The sequence below is a fragment of the Coloeus monedula genome (genome assembly GCF_965178545.1).
Source record: "Coloeus monedula genome assembly, chromosome: 2".
Classification (NCBI taxonomy): domain Eukaryota; kingdom Metazoa; phylum Chordata; class Aves; order Passeriformes; family Corvidae; genus Coloeus; species Coloeus monedula.
Genome location: NC_138782.1, coordinates 37,398,775 through 37,421,676, shown reverse-complemented (window position 1 = coordinate 37,421,676; position 22,902 = coordinate 37,398,775). Strand labels below are relative to the sequence as shown.

Here is a 22,902-nt window from a genome sequence, read left to right as displayed (position 1 = left end):
CCATAATAACATGAATTGGTTTGTGTAGGAATTCAGGAAAAGCCCTTTGCTTCAATGCTACAATTTGACACTGGGGTTCTACTACAATTATCAATGCTTAGCTAGTTCCACATATTCAGGAACTACAGAACTCCAACCAAAGAAAAAAGAAAAAATGTAATCCAATTGTTGTCCAGTTTCAATTCACAGAGTCCTCTCATCACATTACCTATGAACATGTCATATTAGTACTGCACATAAAATTTCCAAAAGCAAACATATCACTTCTTTAGAGACAGTATAGCTGTAGGATCCTCTGGAATATCAAAAAGAAATTGAACTTTTAAATATTATTCCAGGGAATTATAGGATACCATCGCCTCTCATTGAAATGCTTTCTCCCTATTTTTCCAGACACTGACAAAAAGTTTACAGATTCTCATTCATTATTTCACCTTGGTGATACAACGCTGACGTAAACCTACAAAACAAACAGCACTGCAACCACTGTCTTACTGAAGCAACAGGAAAGCTTGAGTTCTCCAATTTCTACTAAAAAAATGTTACCCTGTAACATAAGCCTGAAGCAAAAAGTACCATCTCCTCCAAGAAAGTGAAATATTCCAAAAGGTGTCCATTGAAAACCATATCTATACGGGTAGAATAGAGGAATATTAATACCCTCCAAAGAGGAGAGTGATGGAAGATACCTGAATTATGTGCCACATACACCCTTCAATCAAAATACTGGAGCTACACATAATACACAGGAAGACACTTGTCATGAAAGAAATCTGTCCCCCTACAGAAAGGCTCACTGAAATGAGAGAACACAGATAGGTAAAACACATAAATAGCATTAGAACTGAAGAGTGTTGCACTGGCCATTGCAGCCATCTATCTTTAGGAACAACAAGCTGCCAAGTTCTGTGTATAGACTGCAGAAAACAAATACCCTCCTGTCATTCTAAATACATCAAATTTAATGACTCTAACATGGGTGCTCAGTCATCCAGGAGAGACCAGGTCTGTGAAGACCATCAAAGCAAGGTTTAACCATACAACTAACACACCCTAAACCATGTCAAAAATGGGGGGCTGCCACCAAATCAAATGGAAGAACTTTCAAGTCCCCTGACAGCCAGCACAACCCAGTATTGTCAACGGACTGCCAAAGTGATCAAGTCCCCTTGAGGTGACCTGAAACACACCAGCAATCACTTCAGCTTCCAGACTGTGTCACAGTACAGCTTTAAGCATAATTTACACGCAAGAGGAAAAGAGGGCTCAAAACAGAAAACCCATCATCAAAGGTGGGTAGCTCCATCCTGTTCCAACGTTAAAAGGCATCAGTAGTGTGATGACACAGTGGTAACACATGGGTGTGATCAGACATCACACTCTCATCAGTGGTGTCAAACACCCCCATCAGTGGGGTCATGAAACAAACTTACACTGATGTACCAACACTTCAAAAAAAAAAAAAGAAAAAGCAACAACAAAATACTGAGCACTTTCAAAGGACAGCTGTAATCAGAGTGATTTAATTTACGTTTTCTATGTACTACCAATGTAACCTGCTTGACTGGATGGCATTTGAGTTAGGCAGCCTGCAATCACATCTCTGTCTAGCAAGCAAGATGAAACACTTGGTATTATTGTCTAGTTTAAATTTGTTTTATCCTTTCAGCTAATGCAATAAAGCACTTGCCTATTCTGCCTTAAGAAATGGAGAAGTTCCACAGAGCTAGCAGACAACGCTCTTATGAGTTCAATTCATAGGAAACACCACTTCATTAAACTGTAATAGCTTCAAGAGCCTCATGCTTAATTCAACTACAAAAGGATCTTTACATCCCTTAAAAACTTCCAAATATCTGTTACTATAAGTAACAGGCTAAAAGTGTGTTTAGAATGGCACATGGAATTAAACTCTAGATTACCTTAAATTTCTACAAAAGCCAGGTAAAATTACAGAAAATAAAAAAAATGCTGTCGATACTTCAAAGTTGGTCAGATGGCATAAAAATACTACTCAAATAGAACCCTAATGATCAAACTTGCAGTGATTTAAAGCCATTGAAATATCTCTCCAAAACACATCTTTTGTCTTCCTAAAGGGCACGACTTCATTTGCTCCTTTTTATCCAAATTTCACTTTTAGGTACATTGTATGAAGCACACCCTCAGTAAAAACTAACAAGGACCTAGGCAAAACAAAGTACTAAACTGGTAATTTAAAAATAAAGTATTATTTTACATCTTACATAATAAACACTATTCTATCTGTATATGTTTCAATCTGCACTCTGAAGCAAACAAAGTGATCACACATTCTGGTAGTAGAGATAAGGATAACTATACTTCAACTTTAGGGTTTTTTGTGAAATTTTCCCTTTGTTTCTTTTCAATCACATCACAGCAAATAAGCAACTTATCAACATTGCAAGTGCTACTACAAGTAATACAAGCAAGGATGAAGCACTACCCACAAAATACAAACACTGTTACTTCAAGCTTTGAGGTAACAGCAAATTTTTTCTAGAAAGAAATTCTAGTTACTTGCAACTAGGATGTCTGCAACAAGCCATATCTTCTCAAAAATTGTTAGCATGTAATCACTTTCACTCTATTGCTCCCTAGTTTGTATTAGCTCTAGAAGTCAGCCTTTAACCCTAGTGAATGGAAAATACCTTTTCTCCATATACTAAAGCTGTACCGAGAAACACCCATATCAAAGCATAGAAGACAGATGCCTCTTTCACTTCCTGCACCCTTCAATTTTTTTCAAAAAGTACTACAGACATTAGGAACTCAAGGGAAACAAAAGGAGCTCACTTTCTTGTGGTTGTCACAACTCCCTGTCAATCACCAGTTAGGACCACAGAACTACAAAGTGTAAGAGGAGAAAAGAGCCCAAGTTTTCCTGTCTTCTCTATATGCTCCTAGAAGAATGAGTTAGTAAAACTCCACACAAGAGAGCATTAGATTAAAGCTGAGATATGAAAGTTAAAATCAAGTACATTTGTTAGTTTACCCTTAAAGAGCAATTAAAGAATATATATTTATTTTAATTTTACTGACTGAACTGAAAGCATTTTCAAAGTTTTAAATTTAGAGGATGCACTACACAGAGCCGTGGGTCTGGTTTTTGATGGGAGGATCTTTACGCTGTTAAGAGCCTATATACAACACTTAATTTTAATAATGCTAAAGCTGTACAACACTATGCTTCTGAAAAAAAGTGACCTTAATAGAACACTACTAGAAAAAAAAAAAAAAGCAAGAAAATTAGAATTTCACAACCTTATGGTCTACATGATGCTAAAGAATTATTATCATCATCATCATTATTATTTACCAATACTAAGGAAAATTGTTAATGTACGTGACAGCAAAATCAATGGAACATGAAGTAGTTACAGCCAGCACACTTGGCACTCATGATCAGCAATATATCATCATTTCACTACAGTTCTAACAGAAAAATGCTGAACAAACTCCATCAGGAGTTAATCAAGACCTCCTCACTTTATGAGTCAAGTGTGCTACGATATAAAGACTTCTCAGTTACTTTGTACCTGAAAGTGGGTCATGAAATTCCATTTTCAAAATCCATCAACAGCACTTACTCTCAATTAAAAAATCAAACTAAAGAGACCCTACAAAGATAATGACTCCTTCCCTTTAAAAATCAAAGTAATATTTTAAAAGAATGCATTAAATGAAGTTGTGCAAATAATTACAAACTTTCCAAAGTCATGAATTGTAACTGGTACCTAAAAGCTGCAACCGATCCTTGGCCATTGCCAAATTTGTCATCATTTTAGATTGGAGACGTCGAGCCCGTTCACACTGATCACCTTACAAAGAAAAATCCATGTTAAAACATAATTCCGTAAATTAACTTTAAGTGCTAAAATACTGATACCCAGCCTTCCCTCCTCCTCCTCCTCCCACCCCTTATTTATCCCCTCCCCTATGGAACTACATTACAAAACTAACAATAAAAAATCTAAAGCTTCCTATTTAATCAAGAATTTAAAGTCAGTTGACACTATCTGCTTTACAATAGTGCTTATAGAGTGATGGGAACCCAAACACTGCTTTGCATATTGTCTAACATTTCATGCTGACCTAATACGCCCCTTGTCTCTGCATTTTTCTGAACAGAAGTCAAATAAAAAAAGGTTTTTAAAAAGCTTGAAAAGTGACTGAGAGGCAAGTACACTTTGAAAGAATTCACTTTGGCAAAATTAACAGATCTAAATTCAGTTGACCGTGTCCCTTTACATTTTAAAACACACAGAACTAGACATTAACAACACCACTTCCTAAGAAATATTATCTGTTCAAGTCAAGGTTTTGGTTTTTTTTAATTGTGCAAGGTTCTATCAAATGCTACTGGTATTACCCCCTAAGTAAGATCACCATATACTTCCAAACACAGCTGAGGAACAAAATACAAGTCTGCAAAAGCACTTACAGATCTGGGGTTGGGGCAGGTGATTTAGGTTGTTATTATTACAACTACAATATTATTTTGAGGACAGAAATTCTCAGCAAGTCCTTCACTACACCTGTATTTCTATAGTACATACCTGCTTCTACACTACAGGTTAAAATGTTTCCACATAGAGAGATGGCTTTCTTCCTTTGTTGGAAATGCTCAGTTATTTTGGCCTAAGTTATTCAGAAACACAACGTCAGGCCATTCCAAATTGGGGTGGTTTTTTTCATGTTATACTGAAGGGAATATAAAATTCTGCATAAGTGAGAACATGAACTGTCAACTTCTGCAAATCAAATCAGAACTCAGTATTTTGGCATTCCCATTATATAAGAAATCACGTGTTTTACTTAACAGTGTTCATGAACTCCTTATGATTTTGCAGAGTCTGAAAATATTTAGAGCAATATTTGCATGTGATATAGACCAGAATATTAAGGTGGAAAAGAGAAATGGACCAGCGTTCACCTACAGCTAAAACAGGAATAAGAAAGACCCTTATGAATTAACTCATACACCAGACTGTTCCTAGCCCCTACCATACTTAGTAATACTGATTTCTCACTTCAAAGAAGCAATGAACCAAAATCAGTTCCACAAAACTCAAAACTGGCTTACCTTGACCAATTACTAAGACAGCTATTCCTTTTTCCAGTTCTTCAATTCCTTTCTTATACCATTCAACAGCTTGTTCCTTTTGTCCTGCTTAAAAAGGAAGTGAACCCATTATTTTCTTGAACAAACTAAAGTTTAGGAATGGTTCTATATAATGCTGCATAAAACAAGTAAGAGGGAGGAAGAGATATTTGAACAAAATCCTGTGATTTAAAGAAAGTCTTAAAGGGACACTGTCAACTTTATATCTACTGAAGCATCAAATAAGCTTTTCTCTTAAAAACAGGTACTACACCAGCCTCAAATCACTTTTGCCTGTTTCGAGAATAATTCTACATCTGCCCTAAAGAAATAAATAATCCCCACCCAAAAAAGAAAAAAAAAAAAAAAAAAAGGAGAAAAAGAGATAGAAAAGCTCACCTACACATATTCACTCACAACAGAAGTGATGAAATTAACAGTTTTTACTTCTGGAACATGAACTAGAAATGTGCCTCTTAATCCTCCAGTGATAGCCAATACCAAAATAACACTGGAAGCAGAAACTCAAGAAGTCTAAGACTTTACACTAGAGAGATGAGAGACACTTCTCTGGTTAACTTTTGTACAGTGCAGCTCCTCTGTCATGGGGGTATTTCTTTTTTTTTGTGCTATTATGAAACTGCTGTATCACAGGTGTGTGTCAACTTCCACATGAAGCACAATGCAAGTAGAGCTGGAGCACACCTCTGTACCAACCACATCCCGAATGGATATTACAGCAAACAGCCATGAACATGCCTGTGCTTGACCTAAGGTATGTGCCACTATAACTGCAAGTAAACCACTGAAGACCTATAAATATCTATTTCATATTGCTCCCTTTCTATAAATACTCTGCATTAAAAATATATTTGCCTGCGTATGGAAAAATACTTTTGCAACCTAGTTATATTACACTAAGCATGCATTTCCACAGAGGAGTACAACAGATTAGGTATTAGAACTTAAAACCTGGTCAGCATTAACAAGCAGTTAGTGGCAGAAAAAACCAAAAAATGCCTACGATGAAACTTCAGATATCATTACCTTAGTTTCAGATGACATAATGTTTCACAAAACTATTCCTAAGTGCCAGTTACAAGTGACTGTGTGCTTCTACACTCAAATCTTTTGAGAACTTCAGTCCCAAACCTATTTTTTAGCAAATTTCAGTGTCAGTAAAAATATTTCAAAACATTTCTACAATCCTCTTCAGACTTTTCTCTTGCTCCTCTTCAGATAAAAAAATCTCTTAATAATAACATTTGTCAAGTTCCCCTGTGCAGGTAATTTCATGCTTTGCTCTTCTTACCAACACAAACCACAGTGCACCTGCCTATAGTCATGAACACCACACACCTTGGGAGTCATTTTATTACTGCCCTTTCTTCACCAGCCTCATATACCCTGACTGTTAAGGACAAAGCCAGATAAATTAAATCATCCAAGGTGAGTGACTTCAATCCTCTCTTTAAGACTTTTTAAGCTTCTTCTCCCCACCACCCACAGAAACAGTTTCAACTGCAGTGTAAATAGTAAATCTAATACTGATTATAACTAAATAAAAATCTGGTTTGAGATCATCCCAGCCACCTCAGCTATTGCCTCAATTGCTTTGTTATTCTTAGGGGCAGCTGCAAACACACCAAGGTCATCATTAAAATTTCACTTCCAGCTTTTAACTGGAGAATGTTTTAAAAGCACTATATGACACCTGTTTGCAAAGGTTGTGCTCCAACCCCACACAGAATGGTTGATTAGTTCTCAGTGATTATGACATTAAAAATACAATAAATGTCACATTCCTTGGAAGTTGCTGATCTGCTATATTGGCTCTGGCAGAATGGAGCTCATTTTCTTCAAACAGCCCCAAGGGCACTGTGTTTTGGATTTGTGACTAAAACAGTTGATAACACAGAAATGTTTTGGGTATTGCTGAACAGCACAACCTCAAGGTTTCCTTTTTCCCATCTAGATCCCCAGTGAGTAGGCTGAGGGTGCACAGGATGTTGGGAGAGGACACTAGCAGGACAACTGACCCAAACTGGCCAATGCAATATTTTGCATCATACAATACAATGCTCATCAATATAAACCTGGGTAGATGAATAACTGGATGGGGGCTATCTTCCAAGGCAATCATTGCTTGGAAAGATTTCCCACTTGTTTTTTCCCTCACTTTTGCTCCTCCTATGCTCTCCCTTGTCCCACTGAGACGAATAAACAAGCAGCTGTGTAGATGCTTAACTGTTTGCAGGGGTCAACACACCACATGTGCCTTCTTAGTTCTAGGAAAAGATATTAAGCTTAATTGTGAAAGTACCAAAACAAGAGTAATTGCTCTGATAATTTAGAAGCATAAAAAGCTACCAGAAGCGCTATCAAAATTACTGAAGTATGGATAGCTTCCACAACAGCAAAAATGCCACATAACTAATAGGCTATTAGACAATTCAGAAATTCTACCCATTTCACACACTATGTCTAACATACAGTTTTCTCTTTGAAGCTGTAAGAAGCCTGTTTACAGACCAGAAAATTTTCAAAGACAAGTAGTCTGGTAAAATCAGATAAGCAAATAACAAATCTATGTATTAAAGGAAAGGGAGTTCTTTCTCAGTGGAATGTACATTGCAGTTACAGGGCTGTAACAGTTGTGCAACTGCTCATACTAGCAGCAAAGATCACCTTACTAAATGTCTGACCTGCGCAGCTAATTCATGTATAATCACCCTAAAGGCATCTACACAGCAAGCCCATGATTAAAATCGGTATTTAAGGGCTCACCCTCCAAACCACCAAGAGTTAAAAGGTCACAACAGTGGAACAGGTGCCTGATAAAGTAAGACTGCTACTCCTCACAGAGCAATCATCAGCAACACCAAAGCTGTCAGCTACCTCACCTTCTTTCATGCTTTGCTCCTATGACCCTCAGTGTTCTCTCGCTGTACATCTGTGCTGAACTAACCTTGCTGCACATGGTGCAGGTTTTTTTCTCTCCTAGAGCTTACCACTGCCACTCCCAAATTGTCAACGCAAAGGAGGACACATCCCACGCTTTTATGGTGCTCTCAGCATGCAGCTTCTATTGAAGGCCTACTCTTATATTTTTAATCTCCTCCTCTAGGACAGAAGTTTCATTAAGGCTCAACTGAAAGGTTAGAATACAGCATTCTGACTTTTCCAGAGAATTTTAAAAACCAGCACAGCATGCCACCAAGGCCTACCTTTAGCATGCTGACAGAATCATGCTGCTGCATTTAGAACAAATGATTAAATTAAATGCAGTATCAAGTGTTTTGGTTGGTTGGGTTTTTTTAATGCTCTACAAAAAATAAAAAAAAATCCTTATTCCTGTATTTTATTTAACTGAACCCTAAACATCCTCCTTAATGTCTCCTCATCACACAGTGGTCAGTTTTTAGGGTTTTTAAGAAAATGTATGTCAAACAGTTTAAGAAAAACATTTTTTAAGAAACTGCCAAAATACAAGTAAGTATTTATTTCCTCAAAAGTCAGACCACTCCAAATGGGCATTCTGAGGACCAAGTAACCTGAAGTCTGGCTTCAGCACTCATTTGTCAGGCAGTGCATTAAAGGATGCACCCTTATTATTGTCCTTGGTGCTTTTGTTGTCCGGCTGGCTTGGTAAAGCCTAGTTCCAGCCGCACAACCGCCCGCAATTTTTAATCGCCTCACCCAGACTCCCGCAGCAAAAGCTCTTAAGTTATTGGGGAGAAATACAAGCACTTGTACTGCGTGGGGAAGGAGCCCGAGCCGCAGCTTTGTGATCCAGCGCGCACCTGCGGGCTGCGGCAGGGCCGGACCCGGCTGGGGACCAAAGCACCGCCACCGCATGCGGGCACAGCACGGCTCACCCCCCCGCACATACCCACCACAGCCCGCATTTCTCTCATGAAGCGGGTTTTGTTTGTTCTTAGCTGAAAGCGGTTCCACGGCACAGGGCGGGAAGGCCCTGCCCGCCCTCCCCCCGCACCCCGGGGCGGCCGCGGGCGCTCCCTCCCTACCTGTCTCGTCCTCGTCGATGCGCAGCGCCATGGAGATGCACTCGAAGGCCCGCTTGTGGCACGCCCGCACCGTCTCGGGCGCCCCGCCGGGCTCGGGCGCGTCGCCGGCCCCGGCCCTGCTGCCCTTGGCGGCCATGAGGGCGCCGCGGGAGAGGCGCTCGCAGAGCCAGGCGAAGAGCAGCCCGAGCTGGAACGCGACGAAGCGGAGCAGGGCGAAGGCGGCGAAGAGCGGGTACGAGAAGTAGTACAGGTTCCGCTTGTGCGGGGACGCCGCCCCCGCCCCCGCCCCCGCCGGCGGCACGGGGGGCGCCGGCCCGGGCGGCGAGGAGGGAGAGGCGCCGGCGGTCGGAGGCGCAAAACTGGAGCCGGCTGAGCCCTTCTTCTTCCCTCGGCCACCCGGAGAATTCATTCACCGCCGTCGCCATAACCCGCTGCCAGGCACTGACAACAACCGGCCATGGCGATGGCCGCGGCGGCGACGCCCCTTTCGGCCGGCCCAGGGGGAGGGGCGGAGGGCGGGATGCGGGCGGCCCCGGCCGGAGGCGGGGAGAGATGGCACCGCCCCTGCCACCATGGGAGGCGACGGTATGGCGCCTACAGCACCCGGCCTGCCCCGCTCCCACGGCCTGAGAGGCGGGCCCTCGGAGACGCTCCGCGCTGGGCGTGGAAAGCACAGAATCACAGAATCAATTTGGTTGGAAAAGACCTCTGAGGTCATCGAGTCCAACCTTTGACCGATGTAAAACTAGACCATAGCACTAAGTACCACGTCCAGACGGTTTTTGAACATCTTCACGGACGGTGACTCTACCACCTCCTCGGGCAGTTCATTCCAATGTTAAACAACCCTTTCTGTGAAGAAATTCCTGCTGGTGTCCAACCTGAACCACCCCTGGCACAGCCTGAGGCAGTGTCCACTTGTCCTTTCGCTGGTTGCCAGAGAGAAGAGGCCGCCTCCCACCTGGCTACAGCCTCCTTTCGGGAGTGGTAGAGAGCGCAACTGGAGAGTGAAAGCAGCAGCCCGCTCCAGCCCTGGCCGAGGCCGTTCAGCGTCGGCCCAAGGAAACGCACCGAGTGGACGGGCGATGAATAATTTAATAGGACTAATTATTCTGGCTGGGGCTGTGAGCCGCCCCGCAGGCACAATGCAGCGCAGGCTCCTGGCGCCGCTCCCGCCTGGAGTCATTGCTAGTGGCACACGGGCAGAGCCTGGGGAATTCCCTGGCACGGAGAGGCGTGAAGCAGCCAGTCACCGCCGGTGTCCCTGCTCCCGCCGCTGTGGAGCTGCCCCCGGGAGAGCGTGCTCCGGTGCTTTGTCTGCTCCGCATCTCTGTAATGGGAATGACAGGCTGCCTCCTCACATGCAGGGAGCTAATGGAATTCAGTATACATTATAGATACATTGCTCTGGAAAAAAACCCAAACGCTTAACTGTATTTCCACTCTCCTTAAACAGCCAGTTGTCCAAGCCCTTGCCAATTATTTGCCCAGCCATGGTATTAATTTATTTGTGTCTCAACTAAATGAGATAGACCCTCCAGCTCCCTACTCCTTTGGTAATTTCAAATCTTAAAAATGCTTTGGTACCTCTGGTCTAGCAAACTAGGGGAGGCATCCCTACACCAGCACTTCTGTGCCTACCGCTGTATTCACCACTTCAGCAAACACCTTTCTTTGTGCTTCAGTCTTCCCACCTTTGTGACTGCTTCGTCTGTTGGCTGATCTTTTTTGCCGTTGTTTTGCTTTGTCACACACTCTCTGTTCTACAAATAAAATGCTGAGGTACTGATGTTAGACTATGACAGATCACCTCTCTGCCGCACCCTTGAACTGCACCCAGTAGCTGAGACAGTCCCAAAACTGCAGACAGATAATTCAGTGCACAAGCAAGTTTCCCCCAGCTTACAGCAAGAAATGGCAGTTGGTGGGGCACCTTAATTAACAGGATATGTCAAACTAAAATCACTACTGTCTGCAATATTTTATTCCTTTTTTCCAAAATTGCTATAAAACTACTGGGGTTTCCTTTCTTGTTTGTTTATGCCTCATATTGTTACTTCTAGTTGCCCCTGGTAATGTGTATTTATTTTCTTAAATGACAGAGTGGAGTGATTTTCTTTTAATGACAGAGCAGTACACAGTATACCATTTTCCTACTGTATAAAATCCAGAATTTTATCAACACATAAAATAACATACAAACATATAACAAAATAACTATTCATGACCTAGGCCATTATTAGACAGAGACAGTGAACCCATCAGTGCTGAAAAAAATGCAGCGATGTACATCAAGTATTTTTCTTCTGTTTTGTAAGAAGGATTGTGTACCTCTATTATGAAAATATCAAGTATTTTCCAGCCTACTCATGAGTGAACAATATTTTTTAAGTATATTTAACTGCCCTTTAAATAAATCTCTTCTTTATTGATACAAAGGTTTAACAGATTTTCTAATACCAAAGAAATTCCAGAAGCTGCAAGTAGCATTCAAAAATGTGAAGTGAAATAAGTGCATAACAACAGATGATTGATCTATTGTTTTTATTATCCCACTACTATCTAAATTATCTTCCCATTCCTGAGCAAAATAGAAAAGCTGGCGAAGGAATAAGTTCATTAATAAGGACAGATTGAATGACAATAGAAGACAACTTAGTTAATCCTGACTTCAATTTGTTCAGTTATTTTTACTTTTTAAAAAATTTGACATTAGAATTACACCTTTGTAAATCATGTGACTATCATGACAATAAAAGAGTGCACTTACTAGGGGAGTAACAACATGTTAAGTCAAATCACAGCTTCAAAAGCAGACATCAGTCAGAAATTGTGAGAAAGTGTTAATGCTAGTTTGAAAACCTACAGAACCAGTTCACTATTGTGGCTATTCAATATTTTAGTGCTCTGCAAGTTGAATTTCCCTACCCTTCTATATTAAGTTGGCTCTAGCAATCATTGGACTTGTCAGTGAACTATTCTAACTAGCAATCTGGCATAAGATTAATGCTAGTTTGAACAAAAAAAAAGCACAAATCCTTAAAACACATCAGAGCAGTGGGTGGCTTTCTGCAGTCTTAGTGAGATATCCTGGCTCAGAAAGAGTTCTGATGAACACCAGCAAGGGGTGGGAAAAGTGAAGCTTCCTTCTCTGGAGCGGGCAATTGTTTGCTTTGCTCTGAAGATTGAGGACTTGTGAAATACAGGAGGTACAATCTGGTGTCTCAGCAAAAGGTCTGGTAATCTGAGCAGACCACCATTACAGTCATAGGAATTAGAAAGGTGCAAGTACCCTGACACCACGATTTACCATTGCACAAAAAGGTAAGTTGGAAAACCTTTTTTTGTTCTCAACATGATCTCTCTGCAAAACCTGCATGTAAAAGAGACTATATAAATGGGGAAACGGGGCTAGGTGTTTTTCAGGTATTCTAAATGCAATTCTCTAAAATGGCATTACTAGAACATGATAAAAAATTCAGACAGAAGCTCAAAACGGACTGAAAAGCTTATACCTCTTCACATTAAGAAGTTGTTTGTATTCCTGTTCTAAGTTTTAGTACCAAAATCTCAGTGTTTTCACCTTGCCTCCTTAGCATCAGGTAAGTTTGCCAGCATGAGGTACTAAAATAGACAAAAAGACAGGATACAATTCTGCTCTAATTCCAAGTCCATCAGTTGAGTATCAAATCTGTGACTGACCACACTAGCTTTTGAGCCTGCTTATCACACTGGTAACATTGTCAGTTCTGCAAACATTATTTCAAATTCATTTATGTACACACACTTCATTATTACCACTACTAGATGATTACATCAGAGCAGAATCTATTGAAAACATGGAATTTTCTGTTATTTCTCCATTTCACTAATCTTTTAGGAGCATCAGCTAGATCATTCATATACATTGTCATCACTGCATCAAGAAGACAGAAAAAGAAGCAGACCTATTTTTGTAAATAACAAAAGAAAGTTTATTTTCTAAAAAAAAAAACAAAAAACAAACCAAAAACCCCAAACATACAAAAATGAAACTACCTTGTCAAGTCAAACCCAAAATATATTCTTAAGGCCTTTTAATTCACTAGCACAAACCACATTACCAGACAAAGAAGTCACAGAATCATTACGGTTGGAAGGGACCTCTGGAGATCATCCAGTCCAGCCCCCTGGCCACGGCAGGGTTATCAAAAGCAGGTGACACAGGAATGCATCCATACTCGAGAGGTAGACTTCATGACATCCCTGTGCAGCCTGTTCCAAGTGCTCTGCCACCTTCAATGTAAAGAAGTCCTTCCACAAATTTGATTTCTAATGAAAACGAACCAATCAGGCACAGATGTTCGAACACTGGTACAGTTTGTAACAGCACAACAGCTACAGAAGCAGCAGACTCTTCCATTTCCTGACAGCGCCAAGTCAGGACAGGATGACTGAAGCTGATCCCTGGAGAAAGCTGAGCAGTTGCGATTTTGTGAACAGAGAGAAAATTAACGGCCACCAGTCACCGTTGTGCAAACCAAACTCTACGCAGCTCTGGAAGGTTATTTCACTAACAAAATCCCACTTTCGGACCCATATTAACTTTAGCAATGTTATTTTTCGTGACCACCACAGTGACCTCCTCAGACACCAAACCGCACTGGTTACTAGCACACTTCTGTACCCCAAAACCCCAAGAGCCAGCGTCTTTCAAAGGCTGATTTGGAGGCGAACACACCCCGCGAGTTTCACGCCCAACAGGCCGCCCGAACACGACTCCCGCTCCCGGCCTCGCGCTCCGCCCGCGCTCGGGGCTGGGCGGGGCCCCCCGACCCGCGCAGGCGCAGTGCGCCGGGGGCGGCCGCGCGACCGCTTCACTGACGTCAAAACAACTCGCGACAGCGGCCCCGTTGCTGCGGAGCCGCTCCCGGTGTCCCGCCGATCCCGGTGTGCCGCCCATCCCGGACCGACCGGCGGTGAGAGCCCTGCGGCGGGGCCGCCTCTCCGCCGCGGGGCGCCTGGGGCACGGCCGGGGCCCGCGCCCGCACGTGGCCCGCGGTTGCGGTGCGGCCCCAGCCCGGCCCTGCCCGCGGGGGCTCTCGGGGCGCTGTGGCGTGGCGGGCACGGGAGGGGCGGACGGAGGGAAAGGGATGTCTCCGGCTTCCCGAGGGGATGAATGCTGTATTTTCTAATCCCGGTAGTGCCCTCTTCAGCGGACGTAACGTGAAACTTAAAGGCACTTCTCGGTTCTGCGTGCGGGAGAAACCAGTTCAAGTTTGGCGCGGGGGGGAGCACGGAGCAACTCCCTGTGCTTTCTAGTAATTGTGCCTTAGTAACCATTAGTAACCAACTGATGCAATATCGCTTAACTCACACTGGTCGTCATCTCAGCCTGCTGACCAGTTTTTTTATTGCTTTCCAAGATTTTCCTGTACGTCCAGCAAATTTCACTTTTCGAATCATGGAGGGAGAACAGATTATGGAGGGACAGCCACAGGTATTGCAAGAAATGTTTTATGTTTATTATGTTATACGTGTAAAAGGAGCATTTTAGCTTTGCTAACCATGTCTTATTTTACAGGTTCCAGAAAATCCTCATTCTGAATACGGCCTCACTGAAAATGTAGAGGTAACGAAGATTTTGTTGCAGTGAAAGTCACATTTGTGATTAGGGGAAAAAAGCTGAATCTTGAGTCTAACTTCAGCAAATGTAATATTCCCAATGGAGCCAAGCGATACCTGTCCCTTGCATAAATGGCTGTAAATATATTTTCTGTTGTTTAGTACAATATTTCCATTGAGCTAAATGGTACTGAAGTAAATAATGAGCCTTTTAATAAGTTGGGTTTTTTTGAAGTGTCTTATGATTATTATCTATTCAATTGCTATCTGTGAGAGAGATAGATATATATTATGGCACAAAAAAAGCCGTCCACATGAGGCTCAACTGGAGCAGAGTAGACCAGGACAATCACTTCCTAACTCTGTGGCATTTATTTACTCTTCCTTATTAAAGAAAAACCTTCAGTCTCCCTTTGTTATAAGTTCCTGCTCTGTGCTAAGCTTTTGCAGACACTATTCCTAAACATCTCCTGTGACTCACCTCCCTGATAACTGCTTGTCTCTATGCCTCAGCTTCCACTACAGAATTGTAACTCATTGCTCCTGTGTCAGTAGATTCATGTACATTGCATTGAATACATTTGGTTTACTGGGAGTGGTAGAGTATCACTTTTTAACTACAGTTAATAGTGCAAGATGATTCTGCACTTTTTGACCAAAAAGTACCTGGAAGCATTTTGTATATGTTTTCTTTAAAGTGTCCATCTATACTTGAGTAGAGAGTACAGTCTCAAAGTACTTGACTTTAGCAGAGTCCCCTTTGTCAGACTTCCTGAATTCCTTCACCTGAAATCCTTGTGCTTTTAGCATTTTGTGTTAGAAGCACATGTGTACAGGAACCATGTAACTGAGACTCTCGTTAGTAGTCAATTCTGTCCTAGTGGTGTAGAGTTCAAATCAGTGAATGCAAAAGCAAAAATAAAAATTACTGAGATTGGATGTCTTCTCTTGTAGAAAACTTACGACTTCCAAACGTTGTTTCCCCAAAACATAAGAATTTAGCAGAAAGTTCCTCTGGATTAAGTTTTTGTGCAAGGAAAATTATGCTCTTAAATTTTCTTAAAAGATGTAAAGAAATTATTGCCATTCAGTTGCAGAGGTGGGTACTTTGCACACACGCTTCAAAGTAGATGTGGCTGCTATTATCAATGTTCATTCACTTTTTTTTTTACTTCAGAGGATAGTAGAAAATGAGAAACTAAACGCCGAGAAAACATCAAAGCAGAAGGTGGATCTTCAGTCATTACCCACACGTGCCTACTTGGATCAGACAGTTGTACCTATCTTGCTACAGGGACTCGCTGTTCTTGCAAAAGAGAGGTAAGATGCTTCAGTGTTCCTTCTGTTCCTGAGATAACGTAGATCTCAAACTTGGGCAATGCAGCACCTTTCAGGCCTCGCACACCACCCATGGTTTTGCTCTTTGTAAGATCGTCATTACAACGGGTTTATGAGCCTATGAATTACTGTGCTCGACCATGCAGGATGTGTTCCTCACTTAGGTGCGTATGGCATGATAAGAGTTAGTTATTGGATTCATGATCTTCCAGTGAGGTATGCTACTGCAAAAGTTTTGATGGGAAAAATGGGAGGGGTTTTGTTATTATCACGTAATTCACCTTAGAGAAGCAAGGCAAGAGGATGTTCTAGTTCTGAAGATTTTTGTAGTGTGGAATTATAAGGAGTTCTGCTTGACATTTAAAAGAAGACAAATCAGGCACGACATGCATCTTTGTCAGAGATTAAAATACTTTCTAAAGGGTGAGGCTGACCCTGCACTGTCAACACAGTAAGAAGCAGACTGATCGTTTATCCTCTGAGTAAATATTTTGCTGTTGAGGTACCCCAGCTCTCTTTATCAGTCAGTGCAGAAAGGTATCCTTCAATAACAGCAAACAGGTGTTCATCTTAACCAACCTAATTTCTAGCCTTTTGGTGTATCCTCACTAGTGGCAAATTTCACTGCTTGTAACCGTCTCTCAAATTGAAATAATACAATCAAAAGCTGGTATAGATAACCATAATTGCATCATGGCACCAACACTCAGAACAACCATCAAGAGTGTATGAACTTCAAAAGGAGTTGGGAATTTAAACTGCAGTGTACAAACAGCTAATTGGGCAAAATTAGTCACCTGGGAAGGTCCACCCTATGTGCACACCTGAGGGATGTGCACATCTTCAGCTGACATCTGTGGGAGTTCTGCTGCAGACTCAGTGTAAAATACAGCCAAAGGTTAATACCCCACTCTTACACTCTGGATATTTATATGACAGGCAAACTCCTTTCCCTTTCTGTTTGCATTTCCCTTTTCATTTTCTTCTCCCTTTCCCATTCCTTTCCATTTTCTTTATGGAAGGAGCTGTTCTTTATGGGGACTCATCACAGGAGTGAAATTGGATCACTGATAGGAGGGGTTGTGGAACATACAGGTAGAAATCTGAACTGTATGAACCTGCCAGGTAAAATTGGCTGTTCAGCTGAGCATAATAAACCCTCAGGAGTGAGAAAGCTGAACTGTTGGCTCTGCTGTATAATCTACTGCTTAAAATTGAACAGGAAAGTAACTAGTGGATGCTAAGTTATTTTTCAAAGGAATATAGAAATGTTCAGGGAACAGCCCAGTACATCTGATGATCATGCCTGGAATTCAGTAGAAATTACCATCCAGGATAGTGAGCATATGGATAAATGACATATTTGGGAGGAGGTCAATACAATTTTTGTCAGGTCTTTTAAATGTCTTGGAGTTTATTGAAGGAGTCAGCAAACATACCTAAAGAGGAGTGCAGATGATGCAGTCTTTCTGTTTAAATTTCTGAAAAATTTTTTGCATAGTTGTTCACTAAGAGTTTTTAAAGAGAGTTAGTTGCTGTTGGGATTAAAGGAAACACCTTTGAATGGATGAAGAACTGATGGGAAGATACGAGATAAAGGGTTGAGGTAAATGTTGAGTTTTCATGGTGAAATGAGCTCAACATTAGAATCATGGAAAAGATCACTTATAACAATTTGAAGAAGTGGCTGACAAAAATTGTTTATGAGACTGAGTTACAGAATAGATTAGGGAGTTTTGTGTTTCAGTTTCTGTTTGTTTTTTTAAGTTGATCCATTGTAAATAATTGCACAGGGATTTCATAAAACTGGGAAGACTGCCATGAAAAATTTAAACTGACAGAAAGTGACACTGAATTCAAATAAACATAAAATTGTGGACCTCAGAGGGCAGTGACAAACACTAGTGACAAAATGTTAGATTCTGAGCTGAAAATTACCCTTGTGGAAAAATGTTTTTAAACTGTTAACATGTATATGTCAATGCACTGCTTTAATCAAAACTAAATTCTGAATGGTAGGACTTAGAAATTGAAGGGGTAAAACCAACTTAAAATTAAAGGGGTAAAAAACAAGTGTAATGTCACTATTTAAATTTGTAATGTTCTTGTATTTTTAATATTACGTGTAATGCCAATTCCCCTGAATTCTGGTAGAATGTGAAAAAGTGAGATTGACAAGGTGGTCAGAAGTATGGAGTGCTGTCTGTATACAGAGTGACTGAATAGATGATATCTAGAAAAGAGGCTTCTGTGGAAGAACATCTTAGGAACCTATTAAATCACAACAGCACAGAGATGATGGATTGGGATGGACTGTTTATTATCTCTTCCGATACAGTAATCAAATTAAGCAAAGCAGGTAGCAAATTTATAATGAAAAAAAGGAGCTGATCCTTCACAGGCCACATAATTAAGCTATTTTTTGTGCTTTCAGTTGAGGACATTAACATTTTATTTGTGCTCAAGAGGCAGCTGGTCAAAGCTGTAGAGGAATCCGCCCAGGACTATTAAGGGTGCTAGCTCAGAAACTGGTACATGCTTGGAAGCCAAAAGATGGTCCAGAGGAGTATTTCTGTGTATTTTTTTCCAGTTTTTATGCTCTTTTTAGGCATATTTACTCACTGCCAGACCTTTGGTTTGACCTAGTGTGGAATAAGTAAGTTTGTCATTTATTCTGTGGACAGAATCCAGATTAGCAAGATTCATGTGGCGCAGCTGGAGTTTTTTTAAAATAACCTACAGAATATGGCCAGTGATCAAAAGTGTTTATTATTGACTGCTTGCAAGTTACAGCCCTTCTCAGACTCATGTTGTGTTCGTTTCAGTTGCCAGAAACCATGAAAACAACTCTCAATACACAAAGCTACACAATAACCACTTGAAAAAAATGAAACAAAAAAGCAGAGATTCACTTCTACATTATATAGCATGAGTTCAAGAAATAGGCAAATGCATGTCATATCCAATGATACACGTACAGGATTTATGCTTACAGACTATGCCCTGGTTTTAGGTATGTAACTGTTCTAGCAATTTAGTAACATTGAACCAACAGTGACTAAGACCCTTTTAAAACCTTTCTCATCAGACATAAACTGGAAATTTACAGTCACTCTAGGTAGCTGGTCATCCCTAAAGCAATGCTTACGTTGCTTTTAAGGGAAGATGATTGGTTCTTCAGCTACCTAATTTCATATGACAAAAAATAATTGCTTTCGATTTACTCTTTTTCTTTGCAGACCACCAAATCCCATTGAATTTCTAGCAGCATATCTTTTAAAAAACAAGTCACAATTTGAGGACCGAAATTAACTCCATAAAAATGAGGACAGTTTGGCTGCTAGACTGAAATGCTCATTTGCCGCAACTTGTTTTCTGCTGTAAAAATCCTTTGGCCACGTTGTTGTCTTTCTTAACTGCACAATTTGCTTTATCTTTTGAGTTTATTTAATAAAGAACACTTTACATTTAATTGTTCTCTTGTTTTAAACTAGCTATTAAGAGACTTTGAAAATAAAGTACTGAAATGGCACTACTGGATGAAAGTCTGAATAATTCCATGGGGCTACATCCTCTGAATGCATGAAATAAAGGGGAACAAATTATTACTGGAATCACATGCTGATAATTTATATAACTTAATTTGGTTTTATATAGCACCCTCCAGTGCAACATGCTTAAGCACAAAGCAAACAAATGCAGAACAATTAGAGTTTATTTATTAAGTAGAGAAGAGAGAACTTGCTTCAGAACACCAGGAAATGGGTTTATTTAAAACAAACAATTAGATCCAGCAGCCAAACAGATCACCTACAGACAGTGTCCAGTGTTTCACACAGGTACATTGATGAGGTGTGCTGCTCAGCATTTGTCATTCATCTCCTATGACTGGTGTACTGGATTCAGCTGAAACACAGAATAAATTCAGAAGTGATGTATAAGGGTTCTGTAATTCAGTGCTCTGTACTGCTACCCTTAGTTGGAATGTTCTTCTCTATCAGAGATCGAATCAGGTTGGAGTGAATCCATAAGGATTATCAGGTCCAACTCCCTGCTCCTCACAGGACTACCTGAATCTAAGCCATATGACCAAGAGCAGCATCCAGATGCTCCTTCCTGGAATTCTCACAGGCTTGGTACCATAACCATTTCCCTGGGAAGCTTGTTCAGTGACCGACCACCCTTTTGGTGAAAAGTTTTTTCTGATGTCCAAGATAACCCTAATCTCCACGGTAAAATACCAAGTACTCTGATTTTTTTTTTTCCCATAGGGTTTACTAGCATGTCTTCTGTCTTGTTATTCCCATGCTTAACATCTTTTTTTGACCGCTTGTTTATTTCTCCTGTAATCTCAGTAGAGGTAAAGGCCACAAACCTCTGGGTGCAATGTAAGAAGTTGCAACAGAAGATGAGATCAGAAGAAAAATAATTAAGATAGAAAACAACATATTGTGAAAAGATAGTACAAAAGCTCTGAAACTATGAATATTGGGGACTCACTACATATTGGCAATAGGTGCAGGGATTAGACAGAGCACTCAGAATTCCCATTTTTGTTTTCTGATACTTGTAATAAGGAGCATAATCAATGTTCACTTGATACTTGAATCCAGATTATGCATGGCCCCATTTCTCACAGACTGGGAGAATAACCAGAATTTGTGTGACAGTCACAGAAATGGTAAAATTGGCCTCCAAGAGTTGCTAAATCAATCAAAATCCTAAATTCTTATTTAAAAACCCCACTTTAATACTGCCGTCTTACCATTCCCATCTCCATTCTGTGTTTCTTAGCTAATTGCTTTAACATAGCAAGCAATTCAAACCTTTAAATTAAATTATCTGCTGAAAGGATTGGGGTTTTTTCTGTGTGATATGAAAAGACTGCATATTTTTTGGTAATTATGCATAAATTCACAAAGAGACTTGGATCTGTCATTTGATTTGTTCTGTAATAACTTAAAGATACACACTGTATTTGCTGTATAATAAGTGTCCCACTGCACAAATAGTATTTTCCCTTAGTTTGCTGACATTTAGCTTACTTTCCTATGGTAATCTGAAGATTTTTTTTTTAACAGTAATAGCTTACATGGGTGTAAGAGTAGTCAGAAGACAGATCCTTCAGAGGAAAAAAAATTAACTTTCCAATTTTCTACAAACTTGCAGTGACTGAGGTCTTGCTGTTACTCTTGGTAGGAAGGTTCTCACTATTTTACATATATCTTTGTATCTTAAAACAGAAACATTGAATTAATACAGTCTAAGAGCAGTAAGAGTGGGGAACAAAAATTGAAAGAAACCTGCAAACCCAAAATCAAGCCTAAAAGCTGCCTTTTGGAAAATGTACCAAAATTTGGAACGAGATTACTGATTCTATTGCATTGTGGTGAACAGAGTCTCCATCAAACACTGACACTAAAAAGATACTGAAAGGATTTTAACAACAGTGTTTTGACTTTCTGGAATGAGTAATAACATTTAAGTGAAGAGAAGGAGACACCATAAATCTTGGTACTGCTATTTTTGTTGCTAAAATGGCATTCCAAAGTTTCATAAGTAACAACTTCGCAAGACTGTAAGAACTGCTAAATGCAATGAGAATCTATGCTGCTTCCCAGCTTCTATGTTGAGAATTTGTGCAAGACCATATAAAAATAAGGAGTTCATTATTAATCTTCCCCAGACAGAGCAATTTTCTTAGATTGTTGTACCTGAATTCAGAATACAATCAGATTTCTTACACAGTAACACCTGTCAAGCAGCTGCATAAAACTTGAAACACTCTGGCTTTCTGCACAGCTCTTGCATCAACCTGGAATCTCAAAACATCAGTCCCAGTCCTAATGGAAGCTGTCCCTGCCAGCAGCGTGCCATCTATTCAGCTGCTGGTGTCACTGGTATGTGGTGTCATCTGCTGTTGTTTTCCCATCTAGGCTAGAGATTTAATTCAAGAGAATGAAGAAGCCATGTTCACACAGTGCTGATGTTAGAAGATTTACTACAGCAGCTCTTCTGGGCAGTCTCTTTTGAGAATGAAATTGAAATGTGACTAGCAGCAGTGAACTCACTAGCTCTAAGAATTAAATCTTAGTGATTCCTGCAAAGGTATGACAAGTCAACAGGACAAGCACAACCATTTTCATTTACTTGCTAAATTGGCTTCAGCAATTGAGATCTTCTGCATAGAAGATACTCTGTAACAGGAATAAGGAGCAAGTTACTATTGAATTATCTAGTCTGCTATCTACTACTACTGAATTATCTAGTTCTCAGTTACAAAAGTAATGATAAAGACCAAATTTTCAAAGCATTTACTTGTTTTAAACTCTCTCCACTACAAAACAATGAAAATTCCGTGAAGCGACTTGACAGATGCTTGCTATCCCAATTTAATCTAGAAAGAAAGTGGTACTGTTTTTCCACAGGAAGTAACAGTTCTGAAAGCTTCAATTGAAGTACAAATACATTTAGAGTAAAAGCTTGAAGAAATACTTGAAAATGGCAACTTTAGATGAATGACAAGCCACTGCTAAGTAGCTGAAAGCCATTATCTCTTGGTTTTTAAAAAATATTTTTTTAGTGTTCACTACCCCAGGTAACTGAGTCAGTATATGCTCCAAATGGCAGTAAAATTGCGTAGAAAATAAAATGGAATACCTAGTTTAGTTGACAACATGCTTTTCAAGATGACTATTTTAGATCTCCAATATCCAGAAGTTACCATTCAGTAACTGTGAAAGAATTATATATGAGTCATATGCAGTATTTTGAAGTGTGCCTTTTTCATTGCTTCCACCGAGAACA

The 22,902-nt window shown here is 40.4% G+C and overlaps 2 protein-coding genes across 5 annotated transcripts in view; one reads left to right on the top strand and one right to left on the bottom strand.

Annotated features, from left to right (window-relative positions):
• SPAST (spastin) overlaps positions 1-9,630 on the bottom strand; it is a 39,830-nt gene extending 30,200 nt beyond the window's left edge. For 2 of the 4 annotated variants that reach the window (XM_082277188.1, XM_082277190.1), the window contains exons 1-3: positions 9,154-9,630; positions 5,108-5,194; positions 3,759-3,842 (exon numbers count right to left, since the gene is read on the bottom strand). In XM_082277188.1, the coding sequence (XP_082133314.1) occupies positions 3,759-3,842; positions 5,108-5,194; positions 9,154-9,562 (580 nt within the window). In that variant the 5' untranslated portion in view covers positions 9,563-9,630. The remainder of the gene's footprint in view (positions 1-3,758; positions 3,843-5,107; positions 5,195-9,153) is intronic. The other 2 variants (XM_082277189.1, XM_082277191.1) reach the window with 1 other exon arrangement.
• Positions 9,631-14,001: 4,371 nt separating this feature from the next.
• On the top strand, positions 14,002-19,640 carry DPY30 (dpy-30 histone methyltransferase complex regulatory subunit). The gene is made up of 5 exons (XM_082302300.1): positions 14,002-14,111; positions 14,559-14,632; positions 14,717-14,764; positions 15,935-16,077; positions 19,335-19,640. Exons 2-5 carry the CDS (start codon positions 14,597-14,599, stop codon positions 19,405-19,407), a joined length of 300 nt encoding a protein of 99 aa, XP_082158426.1. The 5' UTR covers positions 14,002-14,111; positions 14,559-14,596; the 3' UTR covers positions 19,408-19,640.
• The last annotated feature ends 3,262 nt before the right edge of the window (positions 19,641-22,902 follow it).